This window comes from Equus asinus, chromosome 6 (genome assembly GCF_041296235.1).
Source record: "Equus asinus isolate D_3611 breed Donkey chromosome 6, EquAss-T2T_v2, whole genome shotgun sequence".
NCBI classification, from domain to species: domain Eukaryota; kingdom Metazoa; phylum Chordata; class Mammalia; order Perissodactyla; family Equidae; genus Equus; species Equus asinus.
This window is the reverse complement of record NC_091795.1, coordinates 51,220,181-51,240,610: the sequence shown is the minus strand read 5'-3', so window position 1 is coordinate 51,240,610 and position 20,430 is coordinate 51,220,181. Positions and strand designations below refer to the sequence as shown.

General features: G+C 35.7%; 1 protein-coding gene across 11 annotated transcripts in view; it reads left to right on the top strand.

Annotated features, from left to right (window-relative positions):
- The window catches only part of SANBR (SANT and BTB domain regulator of CSR), a 51,470-nt gene that overhangs the window by 26,623 nt on the left and 4,417 nt on the right, over positions 1 to 20,430 (top strand). For 7 of the 11 annotated variants that reach the window (XM_044772499.2, XM_070512761.1, XM_014857465.3 and 4 more), the window contains 10 exons: positions 7,816 to 7,961; positions 8,694 to 8,793; positions 9,782 to 9,814; positions 10,622 to 10,721; positions 15,627 to 15,718; positions 16,244 to 16,261; positions 16,716 to 16,744; positions 16,824 to 16,897; positions 17,864 to 17,952; positions 19,512 to 19,603. In XM_044772499.2, coding sequence (XP_044628434.1) covers positions 7,816 to 7,961; positions 8,694 to 8,793; positions 9,782 to 9,814; positions 10,622 to 10,721; positions 15,627 to 15,718; positions 16,244 to 16,261; positions 16,716 to 16,744; positions 16,824 to 16,897; positions 17,864 to 17,952; positions 19,512 to 19,603 — 773 coding nt within the window. The remainder of the gene's footprint in view (positions 1 to 7,815; positions 7,962 to 8,693; positions 8,794 to 9,781; positions 9,815 to 10,621; positions 10,722 to 15,626; positions 15,719 to 16,243; positions 16,262 to 16,715; positions 16,745 to 16,823; positions 16,898 to 17,863; positions 17,953 to 19,511; positions 19,604 to 20,430) is intronic. The other 4 variants (XM_014857464.3, XM_070512764.1, XM_070512759.1 and 1 more) reach the window with 1 other exon arrangement.

Below are 20,430 nucleotides of genomic sequence, written 5' to 3'. Positions count from 1 at the left end.
CAGGAGTCTTAGAGAGAGATAATGGTAGCTTGGACTAGAGCAGTGGAGGTGAAGTGAAGTAGATGAATTCAGTATTTAGGAGCTAAAACTAAAATGACTTGGTGGATCATATCACAAAGGGTGAAGGAAGAGTCAAGGATAACTCAGCTTCTTGCTTGTGTTACTCGATAGATGGTGGTGCTGTTCACTGAGGAGGAGAAAAACTGAAAGGAATCAGGTTTGGAGAGAAGCTCATGAGTTCTGTTTTGGACATTTTGAGTTTGAGGTGCTTTATGAGATAACCAGGCAAACAGTGTTAGCAATATGGGTTTGGGGGTTCAGAGAAATGGCTAGGCTGGAGATAATCATTCGTAAGGCTTCTTGCAAATAAGTGATAATTGAAGCCAGCAGGTATAGGTGAGCACAAGAAGAGCAGAGGACCTACAATGGAGCCTAGAGAAGCTCCAACATTTAATAGATGGATAGAGGAGCATGAGCCTGCAGAGAAGAATGATCAGGAGCAGCCAGAATAATAGGAGGAAAACCAAGGATGTTGTCATGAAAGTCAAAGAAATAGTATTTAAAGAAAGAGAGAGTGGGGGCTGGCCCCGTGGTCGAGTGGTTAAGTTCGCGCGCTCCGCTGCAGGCGGCCCAGTGTTTCATTGGATCAGATCCTGGGCGCGGACATGGCACCGCTCATTAAACCACGCTGAGGCAGCGTCCCACGTGCCACAACTAGAAGGACCCACAATGAAGAATATATACAACTTGTACCAGGGGGCTTGGGGAGAAAAAGGAAAAAATAAAATCTTTAAAAAAAAAAATAAATAAATAAATAAATAAATAAATAAATAAATAAATAAAAGAGTGGTCCATGATGCCAGGTATTGCTAAGAGGTCAAATAAAATAATGAAATGTGTCCTTTGGCTTTGGTGACCTAGAATTCAAAGGTGTGAAGAGCTGTTTTGATGGAGTGCTAGATCCAGAAGCCAGATAGATATGGGTCGAGGAGTGAGTAAAAAAAGAACAAATGGGGCCACCCCCAGCGGCCTAGTGGTTAAGTTAGTGCTGCACTTCGGTAGCCTGGGTTTGGTTCCTGGCCGCAGACCTACACCACTCATCTGTCAGTGGCCATTCTGTGGTAGTGGCTCATATACAAAAAAAAGAGGAAGATTGGCAGCAGATGTTAGCTCAGGGCAAATCTTCCTCAGCAAAAAGAAAAAAAAAGAAAACAAATGGAAACATCATGATAACAGCTCTTTTGAGAAGTTTGTGAAAAGGAGGAGATGGGTCAGTAATTAGGTTATGGATATTTGTTTATTGTTCTGTTTTATTTTGTTTTGATAGGAGAGAGCTTTTTAAAAGTCAGTGGCAAGGATCAGTTGAGGAGGAGAGGATGATAGTACAAGGTTTCTGTGGAGGCAGGGTAGGGTGGGATCTTAAGTACCTGTGGCAGTATTAGTTTAGACAGATGGAAGGATAGTTCCTCTGTTATAACAGGAGAGAAGAGGAGGATGGTTGCAGACATTAGTAAAATGGTGTTTTGTCATTTGGTTGATAAATTATTCCAATCTAATTCCTTTCTCGTCTCTATAAAGTAGAAAATTAAATCCATCTGCTAAGGATGAGGGGGAAGAGGGAAGCAAGCCTCCAAGGTTTGAAGTAGTTTTTCTGGAAAATAGGAGAGTGAATTTTCCAGAGAAATGTTGTAGGTTACTAGGCAGTTTGAGAGCCCGTTGGAGGTGGGTAATCAAATTTACAGTGAAATCCAGCATGCTTTTTTATATCACTCTCTCCAGCATCCCTGGCTGCTTAGTACAGGTGTAGCAAAAATGGGTAGTTAAGCTCATCCAGAGCTGGGCTTTTGCCATATGGGTAAGATGAAGTTTACGGGCAAAGAATTTAGGGTGTTAGCACAAATGTTACTAAAATGTGGATCGTGGAGTTTAAGCTGGATTTGGAGATTTGTTATGCTTGCAATCAATTACCAACTTTGATTAGTCAGAAATTTTATTGATGAAGTAATAGGTTACTGACATAATGTTCATATTTAAAGTTTAGGTAGATGCTTTGCATACAGAGTTATTTAAATTGGGCATGAGACTTTAAACAAAGTGGAATTAGCTTTTCCAGGCCCAAGATAATTTCATTCATTCATGACTACTGTCTTGTTTTGCAGTTACGTGATTTTTAGTCATTGCATTTCTTTAGGGTTATGACGTTTCTATTTTAACTATCACATTCACGTTGTGTTGAATAATACTTCTAAACCTGTAACTCTTTGGCTTGTTATTGTCTGTTTACTGGTTGTATTAACTAATACTCCATTCATTGTGAGAGGATTCAGGAATAAATAGTAATGAAACTGTATGATAAGTCTTGTGTGCGATATCGTGCATACTGATTGAGGTGAGTTCTTGGGCTAAGTGAAATCTAAATAGCTCATGTGGTGATTTATATTTCCAGTAATGGCAGACTAAGTAATTTAGATCAACCCCCCGTGAAAAGGCAACTAAAAAGTGGTGGATGAAATACTAATTTAAAGATCATGTTAAAAGTGTCAAAGAGCTGGTAAGATAATGAGGAATTAGTGTTAAGATACAGAAAATGACGGGAACCCAAAGGAGTGAGCTGGTGCTCAGGGCCATTTTTTGTCTTGGAGGCAATTATCAATTTGAAAGAGGTGGCTGAGAGCCTGGGCTGAGCTTTTAGTGCCGTATCAGGATTTTTGGGAATAGTCAGGATCCAAGGTCTGTCAAGAATGGGGACATTAATGAATTACATTCTCACCCTTATACGTCGATTTGGGATCCCAAAGAAAATAAGAGTAAATCAGAAGTAAACTATCCCTTGCCTGGATAGCAACCTAGCTCTGATTTATTTAAGTGGCCTAGGAAATTTCAAGCCCTGAACTTGGATTGAGGTAATCCTGGATTGCCACTGTCCACAGGCACCTGGCAAAAGCAGTAAAAATCCTCTTTGGAGAAAGATAATATTCTACAGCTCAGATTATTCTATAAACAATTTTTTAAACAAAATATTCAGCATACAAAGATAACATGTCATTGATGAAAATATGTTACCAAGAATGGGAACAGCAGAACTTAGACAACAAAAACAAACCACAGAAACTTCAAATATTGGAATTACTAACACAGCCTATAAAATAAATAAGATTTCCAACTTCAGTTGAAAGAAACCAAGCTTGGAAATTTTTGGCAGGGAATTATAAACTATAAAAAGTGACAAAGAGGGTTTAAATAAAAACAAATAGAAATGCTAGAACTGAAAAACTCAATATCAAAAATTTAAGCTCAGTGGCAGATTTAACAGCAGATTAGATACAGCTGAAGAATTAGAGCATTGCAAGATAAAAGTCAAAAGAAGCTATCCAGAATGAAGCACAAAGAGACAAAATGATAGGAAATATGAAAGAAAGTAAAAGACCTGGAGAGTGCATGTCTTTTTTTTAATTGTGGTAAAATATGTATAATATAAAGTTTGCCATCTTAACTGTTCTCTAAATGTACAGTTCAGTAGTGTTTATATTCACATTGTTGTGCAACCAGTCTCCAAAACTCTCCTCTTGCAAGACTGAAACTCTATACCCAATAAACAACAATTCCTGATTCCCATTGCCCCTCCCCTCAGCCCCTGGCAACTACCATTCTACTTTCTGTCTCTACAAATTTGACTACTCTAGATGCCTCATATAGTGGAATCATGCAGTATTTGTCTCTTTGTGTGAGAAGGTCTATTTTTTTAATGGGATTTCCAATAGAAGAGAAAGAGAGTAGATCAGAGGCAAAATTTGAAGAGATAGTGGCGGAGATTTTTCAGAGTTACTGAAAGATATTAATTTATAGATTCAAGAAATCCAGTGACTCCCAGTAAAGTAATAAGAAATCCATACCTGCACGTATCATAGTGAAACTGCAGAAAACAAGAAAATAAAGAGAATATTTAAAAGCAGCCAGAGGAAGAAAGTACAGAAGCCTTTCAAAACATCAATAATTAGGCAGAGTTCACATCTCAGCAGCAGCAATGGAAGCCAGAGTATAGTCCACTCAGTCTTCAGTGTGCCTAAAGAAATAGTTAACAATCTAGAAATCTGTGCCTTCCTTAATTGTCCTTTAAGGATGAAGGCAGGGGCTGGCCTGGTGGCATAGTGGTTAAGTTCATGCACTCCGCTGTGGCCCCCCAGGTTCACAGGTTCAGATCCTGGGTGCAGACCTAACACCACTCGTCAAGCCATGCTGTGGCAGCATCCCATGTAAAATAGAGATAGATTAGCACAGATCTTAGCTCAGCAACAATCTTCCTCAGGCAAACAAAAAGAAGAGGAAGATTAGCACAGATGTTAGCTCAGGGCTAATCTTCCTCACACACACAAAAAAAGAATGAAGACAAAATAAAGATTTTTTTTTTTTTTAAAGATTTTATTTTTTTCCTTTTTCTCCCCAATGCCCCCTGGTACATAGTTGTATATTCTTTGTTGTGGGTCCTTCTAGTTGTGGTATGTGGGATGCTGCCTCAGCGTGGTCTGATGAGCAGTGCCATGTCCGCACCCAGGATTCGAACCAACGAAACACTGGGCCGCCTGCAGCGGAGCACGCAAACTTAACCACTCGGCCACGGGGCCAGCCCCATAAAGATTTTTAAGCAAACAAAAATTGGAGGAATTTTCAATGAGCAAACTGCTTTAAAGGAACTACTAACAGATGTTCTCCAGGTATGAGAAAGAATAAAGACCGAAGAAAGAAAGAAATATATTGGTAAATCTAAGTGAACATTGACTATATAAAACAATGATATTAATGCTTGTGTCTGTGTGTAACAAATATATAATTATATTAATAATTGAGAAAGATTTGTAATAATTGATATATGCTATACATTTTAATGTATAATTTTATTTGTTTATTTATTTATTTATTTTTGCTTGAGAAAGATTTGCCCTGAGCTGACACCTGTGGCAGTCTTCCTCTATTTTGTATGTGGGTCACCTCCACAGCAAGGCCACCAATGAGTGGTGTAGGTCAGTGCTCAGGAATCAAACCCGGGCTGCTGAAGTGGAGCATGGCAAACTTAACCACTAGGCCATGGGGCCAGCCCCTTAATGTATAATTGTAAAACCCACAATAATAGCCTATATGTTGGGAGCATGGTGGAATGGAGTTTAAAAAATCTTGCACTGGGGGCTGGCCCCGTGGCCGAGTGGCTAAGTTCGCACGCTCCGCTGCAGGCAGCCCAGTGTTTCGTTGGTTTGAATCCTGGGCGCAGACATGGCACTGCTCATCAAACCACGCTGAAGCAGCATCCCACATGCCACAACTAGAAGGACCCACAACAAAGAATATACAACTATGTACCTGGGGGCTTTGGGGAGAAAAAGGAAAAAAATAAAATCTTTTTAAAAAAAAAATCTTGCACTATTTGAGAGGAAGGGTATTAACATATTAGACTTCGATAAGTCAAGAATACATATTATAAGTTTTAGGTAACTGCTAAAAGGATAGAAGAATGTATAACTTCTAAATTAATGTGTGTGAAGGGAATGAATGGAATAATAAACAAATGAAAACAAAAAATTCTTACTAAATTTAGAAAAAAAGGAAATGAAGTAATCCAATTCAGGACAGATAATATAAAACTTACAGCAAATATCACACTTAATAGCGAAATGTAGAAAGCTTTAGCTTTGAAATTGGGAGCACAATAAGTATGCCCATTGTCACCACACTTCTATTCAAATTAAACTGGAATCCCTGGACAGTATGTTAATGTAAGAAAAAGAAGTAAAAAGGTATACGGATTGAAAAGGAACTGTCATAATTTGCAGATGATGTTGTAAACATAGAAAACCCTGAAGAATCTACAAATAGATTATTAGAATTAATAAGAATTTGATTGATGTATTAAAAATCACTTACAAAAATCAGTTTTATTTCTGTAGACCAATGAGATTAGAAAATTAAATTTAGGGGCCAGCCCCGTGGCCGAGTGGTTAAGTTTGCACACTGTGCTGCAGCAGCCCAGGGTTTCGCTGGTTCGGATCCTGGGCGCGGACATGGCACCGCTCATCAGGCCACACTGAGGTGGCATCCCACATGCCACAACTAGAAGGACCCACAACTGAAATATACAACTGTGTACTGGGGGGATTTGGGGAGAAAAAGCAAAAAGAAAAAGAAAGAAAAGATTGGCAACAGTTGTTAGCTCAGGTGCCAATCTTTAAAAGAAAAAATGAAATTTATAAAAAAACCGTTTACAATAGCCTCAAAAATATCAAGTACCTCGGAATAAATCTAACAAAATATGTGCAAGAACTCTGTGTAAAACATAAAATGTTTTGAGAGAAAATAAAGAAAATTTTAAAATGGATTGCTGTAGCATGTTCATAGATTGGAAGACTCAATATTGCAAAGATCTAAGTGCTCCCTAAACTGACAAAAATCCTAATAGGTTTTTATTGGGAACTTTGTTAAGTAAATTCTAAAATGTATGTGGAAATGCAGAGGGCCAAAAATAGCTAAAATACTCTCAAAGAACACAAAAGTAGAAGTACTTGCTCTGCCAGATATCAAGATTTAGTATAAAGCTTTGGTAATTAAGACAGGGTGATACAGGCGAAGAGCAGACAGATGAACCAGTACAAGAGAACAGAGCCACTTGAATACTTGGCTGTGACAAAGGTGGCATTACAGATCAGTGGGCAAAGGAGAGACCTTCCAATAAGAGGTAATGGAGCATTGCAATATCCATATGGGGAAAATAATGGAATTAGACTGTAGCCCAAACTATTCGCAAAATAAGGCCCTATATGAAGGGAAAACTAATAAAGGTATTAAAAGAGAATACCATTAAGGAAGAGATTTTAAATTCAAGTACATTAAATAAATTGAAATCAAGGAGACAAACTCACAAATGGACCAGATATTAGCAACAAATATCCATAAAAGATTCATATTGAGTTTTTTTTAAACTCCTACAAATCAATAAGAAAAAGACAGACAATAGGAATTTCACACAAGAAAGCAGTCAGTTGTCCAGTAAACATGAAAAGGAGCTCAACCTCATTTGTAATTGGGGAAATGCAAATTAGAACCACAATGAGATACCACTACACACTCACCAGAATGACTAAAATTAAAATGTCTGACCAAGTGTTAGCGAGGATATGGAGTAACAAGAACTCTCATATGCTGCTGATAGTAATATAACTTGGTACATGTGTGAGCACTTGCTTTCCAGGAAACATGACAGAATGTTCATAGTAGTATTAGTTGTAATAGCCCCAAACTTGAAACAACCTATCCATCAACTGTAGAATAGATAAGTAAATTGTGTGTATTCATAGAGTGGATACTGTACATTAAATAAGCAAATGCTGTTGTTACATGCAATAATGTGGTTGAATCATAACATAATGCTGAACAAAAAGTAAGGCAAAACTAAACTATAGTATGTAGGGATGCATCCTCAAGTGGTAAGAGGATAAAAGCAAGAAGTGATTACCATAAAAGTCAGAATAGAGGTTATCTTTTGGGAGATTGTGATGATCGAGAGTGGGCCTGTGGGAACTCTTGGAGTGTTAGCAATATTCTATTTCTTAATGTGGATGGCGGTTATGTGGATGTTCTGGGATATTTGTTAAGGTGTACATTCATGTTTCATACTCTTTTCTCTATAAGTATTATTTTCTCTTGAGAAAAAGTTGTAAAATGGTTAATATGACAATGTGACTGGGCAGAGAACAAAAACATACAGTCATCTTTAAAGGAACGTTTCTATAGTGAACCTACCTCTCTAATTTAGTGTCTCTTACACGACAGGGTTGTAAAGTGAGGGATCACGTGGTTACTCTTCGTGATCAAGGTGAAGGTGGAGATTTGCTCTCCTGTCCGACTACTAGAATATTGGATGATCTGCACAAGCACAAAGATGTCATTGTTGTACCTTTTCCTAAAGATACAGTTAGGTGAGGGGGTGCGGGTGGGACCACACTGTACTACAGCTTTATTCAGTTGCTCCCATCTCAGAATCCTCTATCCCCTAGTGCTTCCCCAAATCAGTAATGTCAGTCCTCAAATAGTTTATTTCAGAAAGCTTAATAAATTATATGTTAGCTTACAATAAGAGCAAGCAGGTGTTTTTTTGATAAAAAACTTCAAAATATTGGAGTGGAGGTCCAGGAGGAACAAAAACTAAGAAAAGTGAGTCCTTGATGATTAAAAAGGCTAGACCTGTGCTCCAATTTTTAAGGGTTGTTTTTTCTTTTCCCAATTACTTAAGCCCTTCTTAAATGTGTGATTGATACAACTAGAAAAAAAAGTTGATGGTTGAGGTCATCTCTGCATAAATTTGAACTCCTTCCATCATTGTGCAGTTGCAGCAGGCTCAGATGGAGGGTAGGAGGACTCTTTAATCAAGGCTGTTCTCAAAGCAGTACCAATCAGAGCAGCTCCTTTCGCCACCTGGCAAGTATGGTGCTTGTAGTGCAGTGGTACTCTTCCTGTGTGGAGTGACGTCCGGTAGGGGAGTCAACTAGATGAATTACAAAATGAAAATGTTGAAGTGGCTACCTTATACTCAAGAACTGTGTTTCTAAAGAGCAATTTGTAAAACATCTACAATAAAAAAAAGATATTGTTTGCATTTAAATTCTTAAGAAATTGGACCCTTCTCCATAAAAATCTCTTTTTCTTTCCAGTGATTCTGGAGTTGGTCCCTGTGATGAAAAGGGTCTAGACTGTGATGTTTTACTAGAGCCAAATACACCATGGGGCCCCAAAAGTGGGGAGCTCAATGCTGTGAGTAGCTTGTTTCACTTATTCTTTATTTATCTAAACAATTGATGACATTTAATCTTTGACAGAAACCTGATCAATTGAAATTGAAATTGAAATTTTCAGTTAATAAGCATTTACTGACTTCGTGATAGTAACAAGGTATTATGCTGAATTAATAGGACTGGCAGGGTAATAGAATACATTCCGTGCCCTCGAAGAATTAATAACTAGTAGACTTAAATTTGGGGAAGAAAATACAACATGGTCTTCAGGGTTTTTATTATGGACAGATAATGATCTGAGAAATGAAGATAGTATAAATGAGATATTTTGACCCCTCCTACTTCTATAAACTTTTTTCTGTATGCTTTTGTAAATTGTAATCAGGAATGCATTTAGTTTTTTCAAAGTTTTCAAAACTGAAATATTTTTAAGGCAACGACCAGAAAGCTAACAACTAGGGAATCTGTTTGTCTGTGAACTTCCTGCCTTTGTGTTGGTTGAGGTAGCATTTACCTGAGAAGTGAGCTATTCCATGTAAAAAGCATTATAAACTCGAGATGGCTATAAATATTCACTCACTAACATTTATTTATGAATTATATACAAAATAGCAATTAGGTTTCTTGAATGTTCATGTATAATCTAGTTCCTTAATTTATAATAAAATATAAACATTAAAAAGTGATTGAAATAGTTTTTAAAAACCCTAAAATTATACTGTTATCTCTTCATGTGATTTACTTATCCTTTGGAAATGACACTGGGAAAAATGTTGATTTTTTTTTTTTTCTTTTTTTGTATACATACATATCTTCCTCTAGGCAGGGGATATTAAAGATTGTAATTCATCACTTTCAGCCTGAGTTTTAATTATGTTTCAACCTGGAAGGAAACTATACTTGTAGCTTTTTTCAGCTCTCCCACAATATCCACATGAAAATATGAAGCTGCAGTCAGGATAGATGCAGATTTATTCATTTCTTATTCCTTTGTCTTTTTTTTATAGTTCCTGTCACTGAAAAACTGGACTCTGCAACTGGTAAGTGAGCAATTATATTCTTTCATGGATCTCTTTCTTCCTAAAGTTTAGTTTAATAGAATCTTATCAGTGTCTTATTTTACAGATTTTAGTTAAGTGTATTTCATCTTTTTCTACTTGTACAATTTTGTGCTTACTAAAAATGTCAGGGTTTAAGACACACATGCTCAGTTATCTGGCTGCATAATCCATAAGTCTTCTTTAATGACTTTTCTTAAGTCGCATTTAGGACATTGAACAAAGCAATAAATCTATTAAGTTTCAATTATTTGGTTGGTTGATTGGTTGGGGGTTTTTTGTCTCTTTGCCATTACTATGCCATCTGTCACCAGTATTCACAAGAATGGAGTAGGAATTTGGATCAGTGATGGCAGACAGTAGGCTGGATAGATGCGGGAAACTGATGTGGATATGGTTAAGTAACCCAGGGCCACATTCACCCAGAGGATGTGCACGTCTTTCTTTATATGGCTACTTTAATATTGGTAATTATTATATTTTGATTTAATCTTAATATCAAGGAATATACATTCAATTGAGTGATAGAGATGTAATTCAACAAAAACTGTACCCATCCCTCTATTAGGATCTGTGAAGGAAATAAAAAATATTTGATATAATGTGATCCTGTCCTAAATGTAAAAATTGTATGTCCATTTCCTGGATGTTGTGCTAGGCAGTGGTCATTTTATCAGCTCTTTTTTGGCTCGTTCATCCAAAAGAAATTTAAAGAAATGTGTTTGAAAGAGTTCATTAGAGATGTGATATTATATTTTTAATAGAATATGTTTTATTTTTTAAATTTAGAAACAACAGTCGTTATTTTCAGAAGAAGAAGAATATACCACCGGATCTGAGGTCACTGAAGATGAAGTTGGAGATGAAGAGGAAGTATCCAAGAAACAAAGTATTGATTTCTAAGTTAAAATCGAGTATCACAAACACGAAGGGGTTGCATTCTGAAGGCTTTAATGTAGGGAGTGAGGAGTTGGCTTTATAATTGACACGGTAGTGGTAGTATACTGTGTTTCTCAAAATATATGACTCACATCAGTGTACCTAAGATGATTTGAGTGACACTCAAATGAAGCATTAAATAATATTCATCGAAGTATGATTTTTTAAAATTGAAAACATAATTTAATACAACTATAGAATGATGTGTCAAAATTTTTCAACATGTTAGTATGAGAAATAGAGAAAATTGGTTCAAAGAGCATTTGAAGACTCAGGTATTTATAGGCATTTGAAAAAAGAATGTAAAAAAAAGATTGCAAGTTAGATAACTGATTAATATCCTACAAGGCAGTAAACCCTTAACCTTCGAGGTTATCTTTTCTACTATCAGAAATCATTTGCATTTCTATTAGATACAAAAATCTGCTAGTTAACGTGAAAATTAACATCTAGGCCTTCAATCGATAGTAGATAGGGAAGTCAAACATGGGACATTCTCTTAGAGAATTAAATAATTCTTGGTGGGCTTGCTAAACAGTCCTCCAGTATGACATTTAAGGGACATGCAACCCTCCCTTTGTTTTATTTCCGAGTTTTACATAATTTTTCTTTACATGTTGAGTCCCCCAATTAAAAAACTAGTCTTTTATCAATTATTTTTCAATCCTAATTAGTCAAGGAGAAAATGCTATTACGTTGTTTGTTTTTTCACAGTTGAGATATAATTTGATCAAATTCACTCGTTTTTAAGTGTGTACATTGATGAATTTTTTATACAGTTATGTAATCACCACCAAAATCAACACTGAGAACATCACTCCAAAAAGTTCCCTCCTGTCCCCTTACTCTCAGTTTCTTTTCCCCACTCCCACTCCCCAGCAACCACTAATCTGCTGCTTGACATACAGTTTACTTTTTCTAAGACTTCATATAAATGGAATCTCTTGTGTCTGGCTTCTCTCACTTAGTATAGTATTTTCTAGATTTACCCATATTGTTTCGTCTAACAGTAGTTTGTTGCTTTTTATTGCAGAGTAGTATTTCATTGTATGGATATACCATAATTTGTGTCTCCATTTACCATTTCATAGACGTTTGGGTTTCTAGTTCTTGACTTATGAATAATGCTGCTATGAACATTTGCATACAAGTCTGTGTGGACATAAGTATTATTTTTCTTGGTTAGATACCTAGGAGTGAAATTGCTGGGTCATGTGATAAGTGTGTGTTTAACTTTATAAGAAACTGCCAAACTGTTTTGCAAAGTGACTGTACCATTTTGCATCTCACCATCAATGTATGAGAATTTCTATTGCTGCACATTTATAACAATACTAGATATTATTGATTTTTAAAATTGTAGCTATTCTAGTGGGGTATAGTGCTAAGCACCTTTCAAGTGCTTATTGGCCATTTGTGTTTTTTTTTTTTTTTGAAGTGTCTGTAGAAATCTTTTGCCTATTTTTTAACTGGATTGTTTGCCTTATTATTGAATTGTAAGAGTCCTTTATATATTTTTGGATACAAGTCCATATGTTTTGCAAATATTTTCCGATAGTCTTTGACTTGCCCTTCCATTTTCTTAATGCTGTCCTTTGAGAAGCAAATTTTTAAGTGTATGCACTCTAATTTTTTAGTTTTCCTTTTTTGTTTCATGCTTTAATAGCTAAGAAATCTTTGCCTACCCTAAGGTCACAAAGATTTTCTGCTGCTTTCTTCCAGAAGTTGTATGATTTTAGCTTTTATATTTAAGTTTATGATCCTTCTAGATTAATATTTGTGTGTGACATGAATTAAGGGTCAAGCTTCCTTTTTTTTGCATAGGCATAGCCAGCTGTGCCAGAATCTTTTGTTGAAAAGACTGTCCTTTTCCTATTGGATTACCTTGGCACCTTTGTTAAAAAATCAATTGACCATTTTCATATGAATCTATTTCTGAACTCTTTTTTCTCTTCCGTTGATTCTTAGGTCAGTCATCATATACGTCAATATATCAGTACCACTCTGTCTTAATTTTTGTAGTTTTTATTGAGTCTTGAAATCTGGTGGTGTGAGTCCTCAAAAATTCTTATTTTGTTTTAGATTATTTTGGTATTTCTGGGTGCTTTGCATTTCCTATACATTTTGGAATCAGTGTGTATGTAACTACAAAAATTCTACTGGGATTTCTATTGGGATTATGTTGAACTCATTTATCAATTTGGGGAGAATTGCTTTTTTTTTTTTTTACAGCAGTAAGTCTTCCAACCCATGAACACAGAATCTCTCTCCACTATTTAAGTCTTCTTTGACGTCTCCCAACAATGTTTTGTAGTTTCAGTATACAGAGGTTGAACCTCTTAGAGCTAACATCTGTGCCAGTCCTCCTCGGTTTTGTATGTGAGTCACTGCCACAGCATGACTGACAGGTGGTGTGGGTCCACACCCAGGACCTGAACCTGTGAACCTGGGCCACCAAAGCAGAGTGCGCTGAACTTAACCACTACGCCACAGGCCCGGCCCCTGAACATCTTTTGTTAAATTTATTCCTAAGTATTTTTTTATGCTGTCATGCACGGAAGTAGGTTTTTCTTTTTTCAATTGTTCAGTGATGGTAAAACTGAAATACAACTGATCTTTTTATATTAACCTTGTATCCTGTGATCATGCTGCATTCACTTAATTGTTCTTCCTTTGCTAATTAGATTCCCAGTGTGTATGCCTTTTATTTCTTTGTTTTGCCTTTTTGCACTGGTTAGGACCTGATGTTCAATAGAAGTGGTGAGAACAGACATCCTTGCCTTGTTCCCTATCTTAGGGGGAAAGCATTCAGTCTTTAACCACTGAATGTGTAATGTTAGTTGTTGGTTTCTCATAAATGCCCTTTCTCAGGTTGAGGAAGTTCCTTTCTATTTCTAGTTTGCTGAGTTACAGTAAATGGGTGTTGAATTTTGTCGAATGCTTTTCTCCATCTATTGAGATGATAATGCAGAGGTTTTTTATTATGTCAATATGATTAATTACACTGATTTTTTTCGAGTGTTACATCAGTCTTCTGGGGTAAACTCCACTTAGTTATGAGGCATTATTCTTTTATATATTACTGTATTTGATTTGCTGATATTCTGTTAAGGATTTTTTGTTTGTGTACATGAGGGATAGTTGTCTGTATTTTTTTTTGTCTTTTTCAGGTTTTGATATCAGGGTAGTACTAACCTCATAAAACAAGTTGGAAAGTGTTCCCTTCTCATTTCTGAAAGAATTTGTGTAGTATTTGCGTTATTTCTCTCTTGAATGTATGATAAAATTCAGCAGTGAAGCCATCTGGGCCTGGAGTTTTCCTTATGGAAAGGTTTTTAATAATGAATTCATTTTCTTTAATTAATCCAGTGCTATTCAAGTTTTATATTTCTTCTTGAATCTTTTTTGGTAATTTGGGTCTTTCAAGGAATTTGTCCATTTTATCCAAATTGTCAAATTTATTGGCATAAAGTTGTCCATAATATTTTTTATTATCCTCATTATCCTCTGTCTGAAGGATCTGTAGTGATGTCCCTTCCTCATTCCTGATATTAGTAATTTGTGTCTTACCTCTTTTTTTCTTGATCAGTTTAGCTAGATGTTTATTAGTTTTGGTGATCTTTTCAAGGAACCAGCTTTTGATTTCATTGGTTTTTCTCTATAGTTGTCTATTTTATATTTAGTGTTTCCTTCATTATAATTACTTTAGACATAATTTCCTCTTCTTTTTTTAGCTTCTTAAGGTGGAAGCTTAAATCATTGATTTTTGGACTTTTCTTCTTTTCTGATATAAGCATTGAAAGCTGTAAGATTCTCTCTAAACACCGCTTTAACTATTTCCCACAGATTTAGATACATCTTGTTTTCATTTATATTCAATACAAAATACTTTCTAACTTCCCTTATGATTTTTCCTTTGATGTGTGTGTGGTTTAATTTCCAAATATTTTCAGATTTTCCAGATACTTTTCAGTTACAGGTTTCTAATTTAATTCCATCGTGGTCAGAGAACATACTCTGTCTGGTTTCGTCTTTTACATTTTATTGAGACATGTTCCAGATACACATGAAAAGAATGTGAGTTCTGCTCTTATTGGTGGAGTAGTCTATAAATGTCAGGTCAACTTGGTTTGATTGTCTGGTGTAAGCTATAATCGTGCTCAATTTCTGACTACTTGTTCTATCAATTAGTAAGAGAGGGACAGTGAGATCTCCAGCTATAATTGTTAATTTACGTATTTTTCCTTTCAGATCCATCAGTTTTTGCTTGGTGTACATTAGAGCTTTATGATTAGGCACATATATATTTGTAGTGTGTTGGTTATCATTATGACGTATCCCTCTTTGTAGTAAAACTGCTTGTCTTGAAGTCTGTTTTGCTTAATATTAATGTAATCACTCTAGACTTCTTTTGTTTACTGTTTGGATGGCATATCTTTTTCCTGTCTTTTATATTCAGCCTCTGTGTTTTTTTTAACTTCTGGCTTGTTATTATTTATATAAAAAACTTGGATTTAGGAGATGACTCCACTGTCAAATTAGATTCAGAAAAATAAATATGTATAATTTTCCCCAATATTTTTCTATATTTGATTTCATTGGAACTTTGAGTTCATTGCCCTCATTTTTTCCCCAAAGGTTTTCACCAAGTAGAAAGAAGAAAAGTAATTAAAATGAACCCCTAGAGAGCAGTTTTACTTTGACTTCTCCATATATTTATTTTTTATGTGGAGGTAATTTGTTAGTTTTAAAAAACAATTTTTTTAAAAAAAAATGATTTTATTGTTTGGAAGTAACAAGTGCATTGGAAAAGTGTATGGGACTTATGCTCATAACATTGACCTTCCGTTATCAGGAAAAAAGGAGAAGCCAAAGAAGCTCACTAAACAACCAAAAAAGCAGATGTCTTCACCCTGTGGTCAGAAGAAAGAAAAGGCATTGGAGAAGGTAACTAAATTATCTGTTATTCTGAAGTTCATATTGAGAAATAAGCAAGCAAGTATAGCTAGGAAACATCTGAAAAAGAATATCAAATACCATATTTGAATGCTAGCAGTGTGAAAATGAATGTAGAAGTTCCATAAAGAATAATTAAAGATCCCTGAGATACAGTGACAGATGAAAAAAGGAAAATGCAGAACAGTATGAATATAGTGGCATATTACACTACTATTTGTGTAGAATAGATCAAGGAATATCTATGAATTTCCTTTTATATACATAAAATATCTCTGGAAAGCTACACAAGAAATTGATATGGTTGGTTTCAACTAGGAAGAGAACTGAATGTCTGGGGGACAGAGGCTTTTTATTATGTGTGCTGTTTGTACCTTTTGAATTTTGCACCAATATTACTTATCCAAAAAATAGAATGAATAAACTTTAAAATAAGATATATAGACTTGAAAATTTTTAAAGATAGTATATTTTATGACCTTTTAAAATAATTCTTATTTCCCCATGCCTTCGAAGGAAGGAGTAAAAAGCCAGGTAGGAATCAGAGAACAGTAATAACCACTAGTGGCTAAAAGAGAAATCATGGATTCCAAAAATATGTGCGAGGCTGGGCTTGAGACAAATTCCACACAATTACATTGGACAGGTTGTACATTCATCTTCGTATTAAGTACCACAGGCACACGAATGGGTGAATTCTAAAAGATTGCGTAAGCTGGGGCTTCCAGATCAGACGGATAAAGCTGGGTTCAAATTCTAGGTCTCTTTCTCTTTGGACAAGTTTCTTAACTTCTCTGAACCTCTTTTATTATAGAGGTAATAATAGCACCTGTCTCACATGGTTGTTGCAAGGCTTAAATGAAATAATACTTACAATGCTCTTGATACAATACCTAGTACTCAATAAATGTAAACTCTTTTATTAACGATAACACTAATCAGTAAATACATTCTAATTGGGCCTTAATGTTGTCTGCCTTTTTTTTAGTCAACTTCTAGAGATGTGTCTCCTTTCATGTGAGTATTGTTCCTTAATCCAATCAGATGTCCACCCTTTAAAGCGTCAATGCTGATTTTTTAAAAATTTTTTCAATAGTGTAAGTATGCAGAAGAATAAATGGGATGCTACAAGATCTCTGAGATTTAACCAGGATGCACAAAGAGAAGATGGTAAGTTTCATTATTTGGGTAATATACAAATTAGGAGTAAATAATGATAGGAATCTTTCATATTATGAAGTATCCTAAATAGCTTTAAAGGTTCCAGCTGGAATAAGGCCTGTAATTAGCCATTTCCTTAGGTATTAACCAGAATTTCAGTATTCGACCATCCCAGTAGATAATATATTGTTTTATGTACCTGTGGTGTTTGTTTGTATTTTTTATTTGAGGAAGATTAGCCCTGAGCTAACATCTGCCGCCAATCCTCCTCTTTTTGCTGAGGAAGACTGGCCCTGAGCTAACATCCATGCCCATCTTCCTCTACTTTATATGTGGGACACCTACCACAGCATGGCTTGGTAAGCAGTGCTTAGGTCTGTACCCAGGATCCAAACTGGTGAACCCTGGGCTGGTGAACCCTGGGCCGTCAAAGTGGAACGTGCAAACTTAACCACTGGGCGACCAGGCTGGCCCCTGTCGTGTTTTTTTTTCCCCCACCCCAAAGCCCCAGTGCATGTTTTTATATCCTAGTTGTAAGTCCTTCTAGTTCTTCTATGTGAGCCACTGCCACAGCATGGCACCTGACAGACAGGTGATATGGTTCCACAACTGGGAAGTGAACAGAGGCCACTGAAGCAGTAAGAGCACCAAACTTGAACCAGTAGGCCATGAGGGCCAGCTCTTCCTGTAGTTTTTAGGTCTCTCAGATTGATTTTTGCCCACGACTTTCACTCTAAAGATAACTGAATATGTTTAGGCTGATGTGCAGTAATCTTAAAAGCAGCACAATTGTCCATGTATGACCCATTTGTCCACTTGCAGCCTAAAATTCTTCAAAGATAAATAAATGTATGTGTTTATAAAATAATATCCAGTGATATTTGCATAAACTCTTGACACTTGCAGCCTTCTTTAAGAAGTGGAAGTTATAAATCATCCTCATGAAAAGTAAGGTCTATTATTTTTTACCTTCAGATCAGCGGCGGATGTCTGAAATTACAGGGCACCTAATAAAGATGAGATTGGGTGATCTGGACCGAGTCAAGTCAAAGGAAGCAAAAGAAGTAAGAATTATGTACTAGTGTACTTTGCTTGCTTAGACATGCCTTCCTCCTTTATTTTTATCATGAAGAGTATAAAGATGTTTTAGGCATAATTTTAAAAGAGCAATTTAAATATTTTTATATTCTGTACCAGTTAGCCAATTCATTCACATATAAGTTTTCTACTATCTCTTGTTATCCATGGTGCATAGGTCCTCTGTAACACAGATAACAAGGTACGTTGTCACTGCAAGTGTCATGTCACCCCAAGAGTAGATTAACTGTACATTGCTGACCAAATGCTGGTTATCCAGAGGGTTACTTTCTGGAAGTTGCTGATTTTGATCAAGTCTGCATGCTTCTTAGATGTTATCTCTGAAATAAGTTATCTTGTTGAAAATGATGACTAGAAATACCTATATTCTTATCAGAATTACATATTAATCATAACTTTAGGCATTATCATTAGTATTGGTATTATGTATTCACAATACTCTTGCCCCTAATTCTTGTATTCAAAACTTTACTTCCCTGTAAAACTTAGTAAAAATTTCTTCTTTTTGAAAGGCACTATTAAGAGGATGAAAAGACAAGCCATGAACTATGAGAAAATATGTGTAAAATACTTATCTGGTAAAGGGTTTGTATCCAGAATATATAAAGAACTCTCAAAACTCAATAATAAAATAAACAATCCAATAAAAGTAAATAGGCAAAAGATTAACTATACACTTCATGAAAGAAGACTTACACGTGCCAAATAAGCACATGGAAAGATGCAACATCACTAGTCACTGGGAAAACGTAACTTAAAACCTCAGTGAGATACCACTATACACCAACTAGAATGTCTAAAATTTTTTTTTTTTAAACATGCTGGCAAGGATATGGAGCAACTGGAACTCTCATATATGGCTAGTAGGGATGCAAAAAAAGGAATGGCCATTTTGGAAAACAGTTTGACTGTTTCTTATAACGTTAAACGTTTAGTCACCATGCAGATCAATTCACACATGTTTATAGTGGCTTTATTCAGAGTTACCAAAAACTAGAAACAACCTGAATGTCCTTTACCTGGAAAAAATAATTAAAACTGTAGTACATTTAAAAAAGAATGAACTGCTGATACATGCAAAACATAGATGAGTTTCCTATACGTTATACTAAGTGAAAGAAGCCAAATACAAAAGACTACAGACTGTATGGTTCTATTTACATAGTGCTCTGGAAAATGCAAAACTATAGGGACGTAAAATAGATGAGTGGTTGTCAGGAATTGGTGGTGTCAAATCGGTTCACTTAAAAGAGGCACAAGGGGCTGTTCTTGGGGTGATGGGACTGTTCTGTGTCTTCCTTCTAACGGTGGTTACACAACTATGCATTTGTCACAACTCAGAACTGTACACTAAAAAGGGTGCATTTTACTGTAAGTTATACATGTAGATTATAACTCAAAGAAGCTGAATTTTAAAAATAAAAATAAAATTACTTCTAAGTTCAGAAGAATGCCATTTTAATAAAGCAGAGCTTCTGTTGATTCCATAAAGATAATAACTTAATTTTGCTCCTTTACTCTGCAGTTTGCAGGAGGCATTTATTCCAGACTCGAAGCGCAAATCAAGGCCTCCGTACCAGCCAGCGCGCGGCAGAGCAGCTCAGAGAAGAACACGAGGTACGTCAGCATCAGCGAATCCACAATGCCATTGGCTTTGAAGTGACTTTTTCAGGGAAAATCATGAACACGACAAGCACAGAATTTTGGTGTGGGTTTTTTTTGTTTCTAGGATTAGATCATCAAGACATAGAACCAGATTTTAACTTAAAAGTTAAAGGGTTATAAGCGCAAAATTTAATGAAATATAGTTTTCTTTAAGTTTTCTGTTTATTGAATCAGCTCTGTTCTGAGCGAGCTACTGATAAAAATATAAGCTATAGTGCTACTGTGAATTAGCAGAATTTTTATACTGTTTATAGGTTATATATTCTTACTTTATATAAACCATTGAAGTTTTTCTCATTCCTTGTTTTATTTTTCTTAATAAAATCTAATTTGGGGTACTGTGCCATTTTACATCACAAATTTTCTTTTAAAGAGTAACGGTTACTGAGATTTGATCACTAATAGCACAGATCCAAATGCCTTATCTGCAATTCTGAAATCCAGAAAGCTCAAAAAACCAGACTTTTTTATTATTTTTATTGAGTCCATAATAGTTTACAACGTTGTGAAATTTCAGTTGTATGTTATTACTTGTCCCTCACCATGTATGTGCTCCCCTTGACCCCTTGCACCCACCCCCCAGCCCCCTTTGCTGGCAACCACTGAACTGTTGTCTTTGTCCGAGTGTTTGTTTATCTTCCACATATGAGTAAAATCATCTGGTGTTTGTCTTTTTCTGTCTGTCTTATTTCACTTAACATAATACCCTCCAAGTCCATCCATGTTGTTGTGAATGGGACGATTTTGTCTTTTCTATGGCTGAGTAGTATTCCATTGTA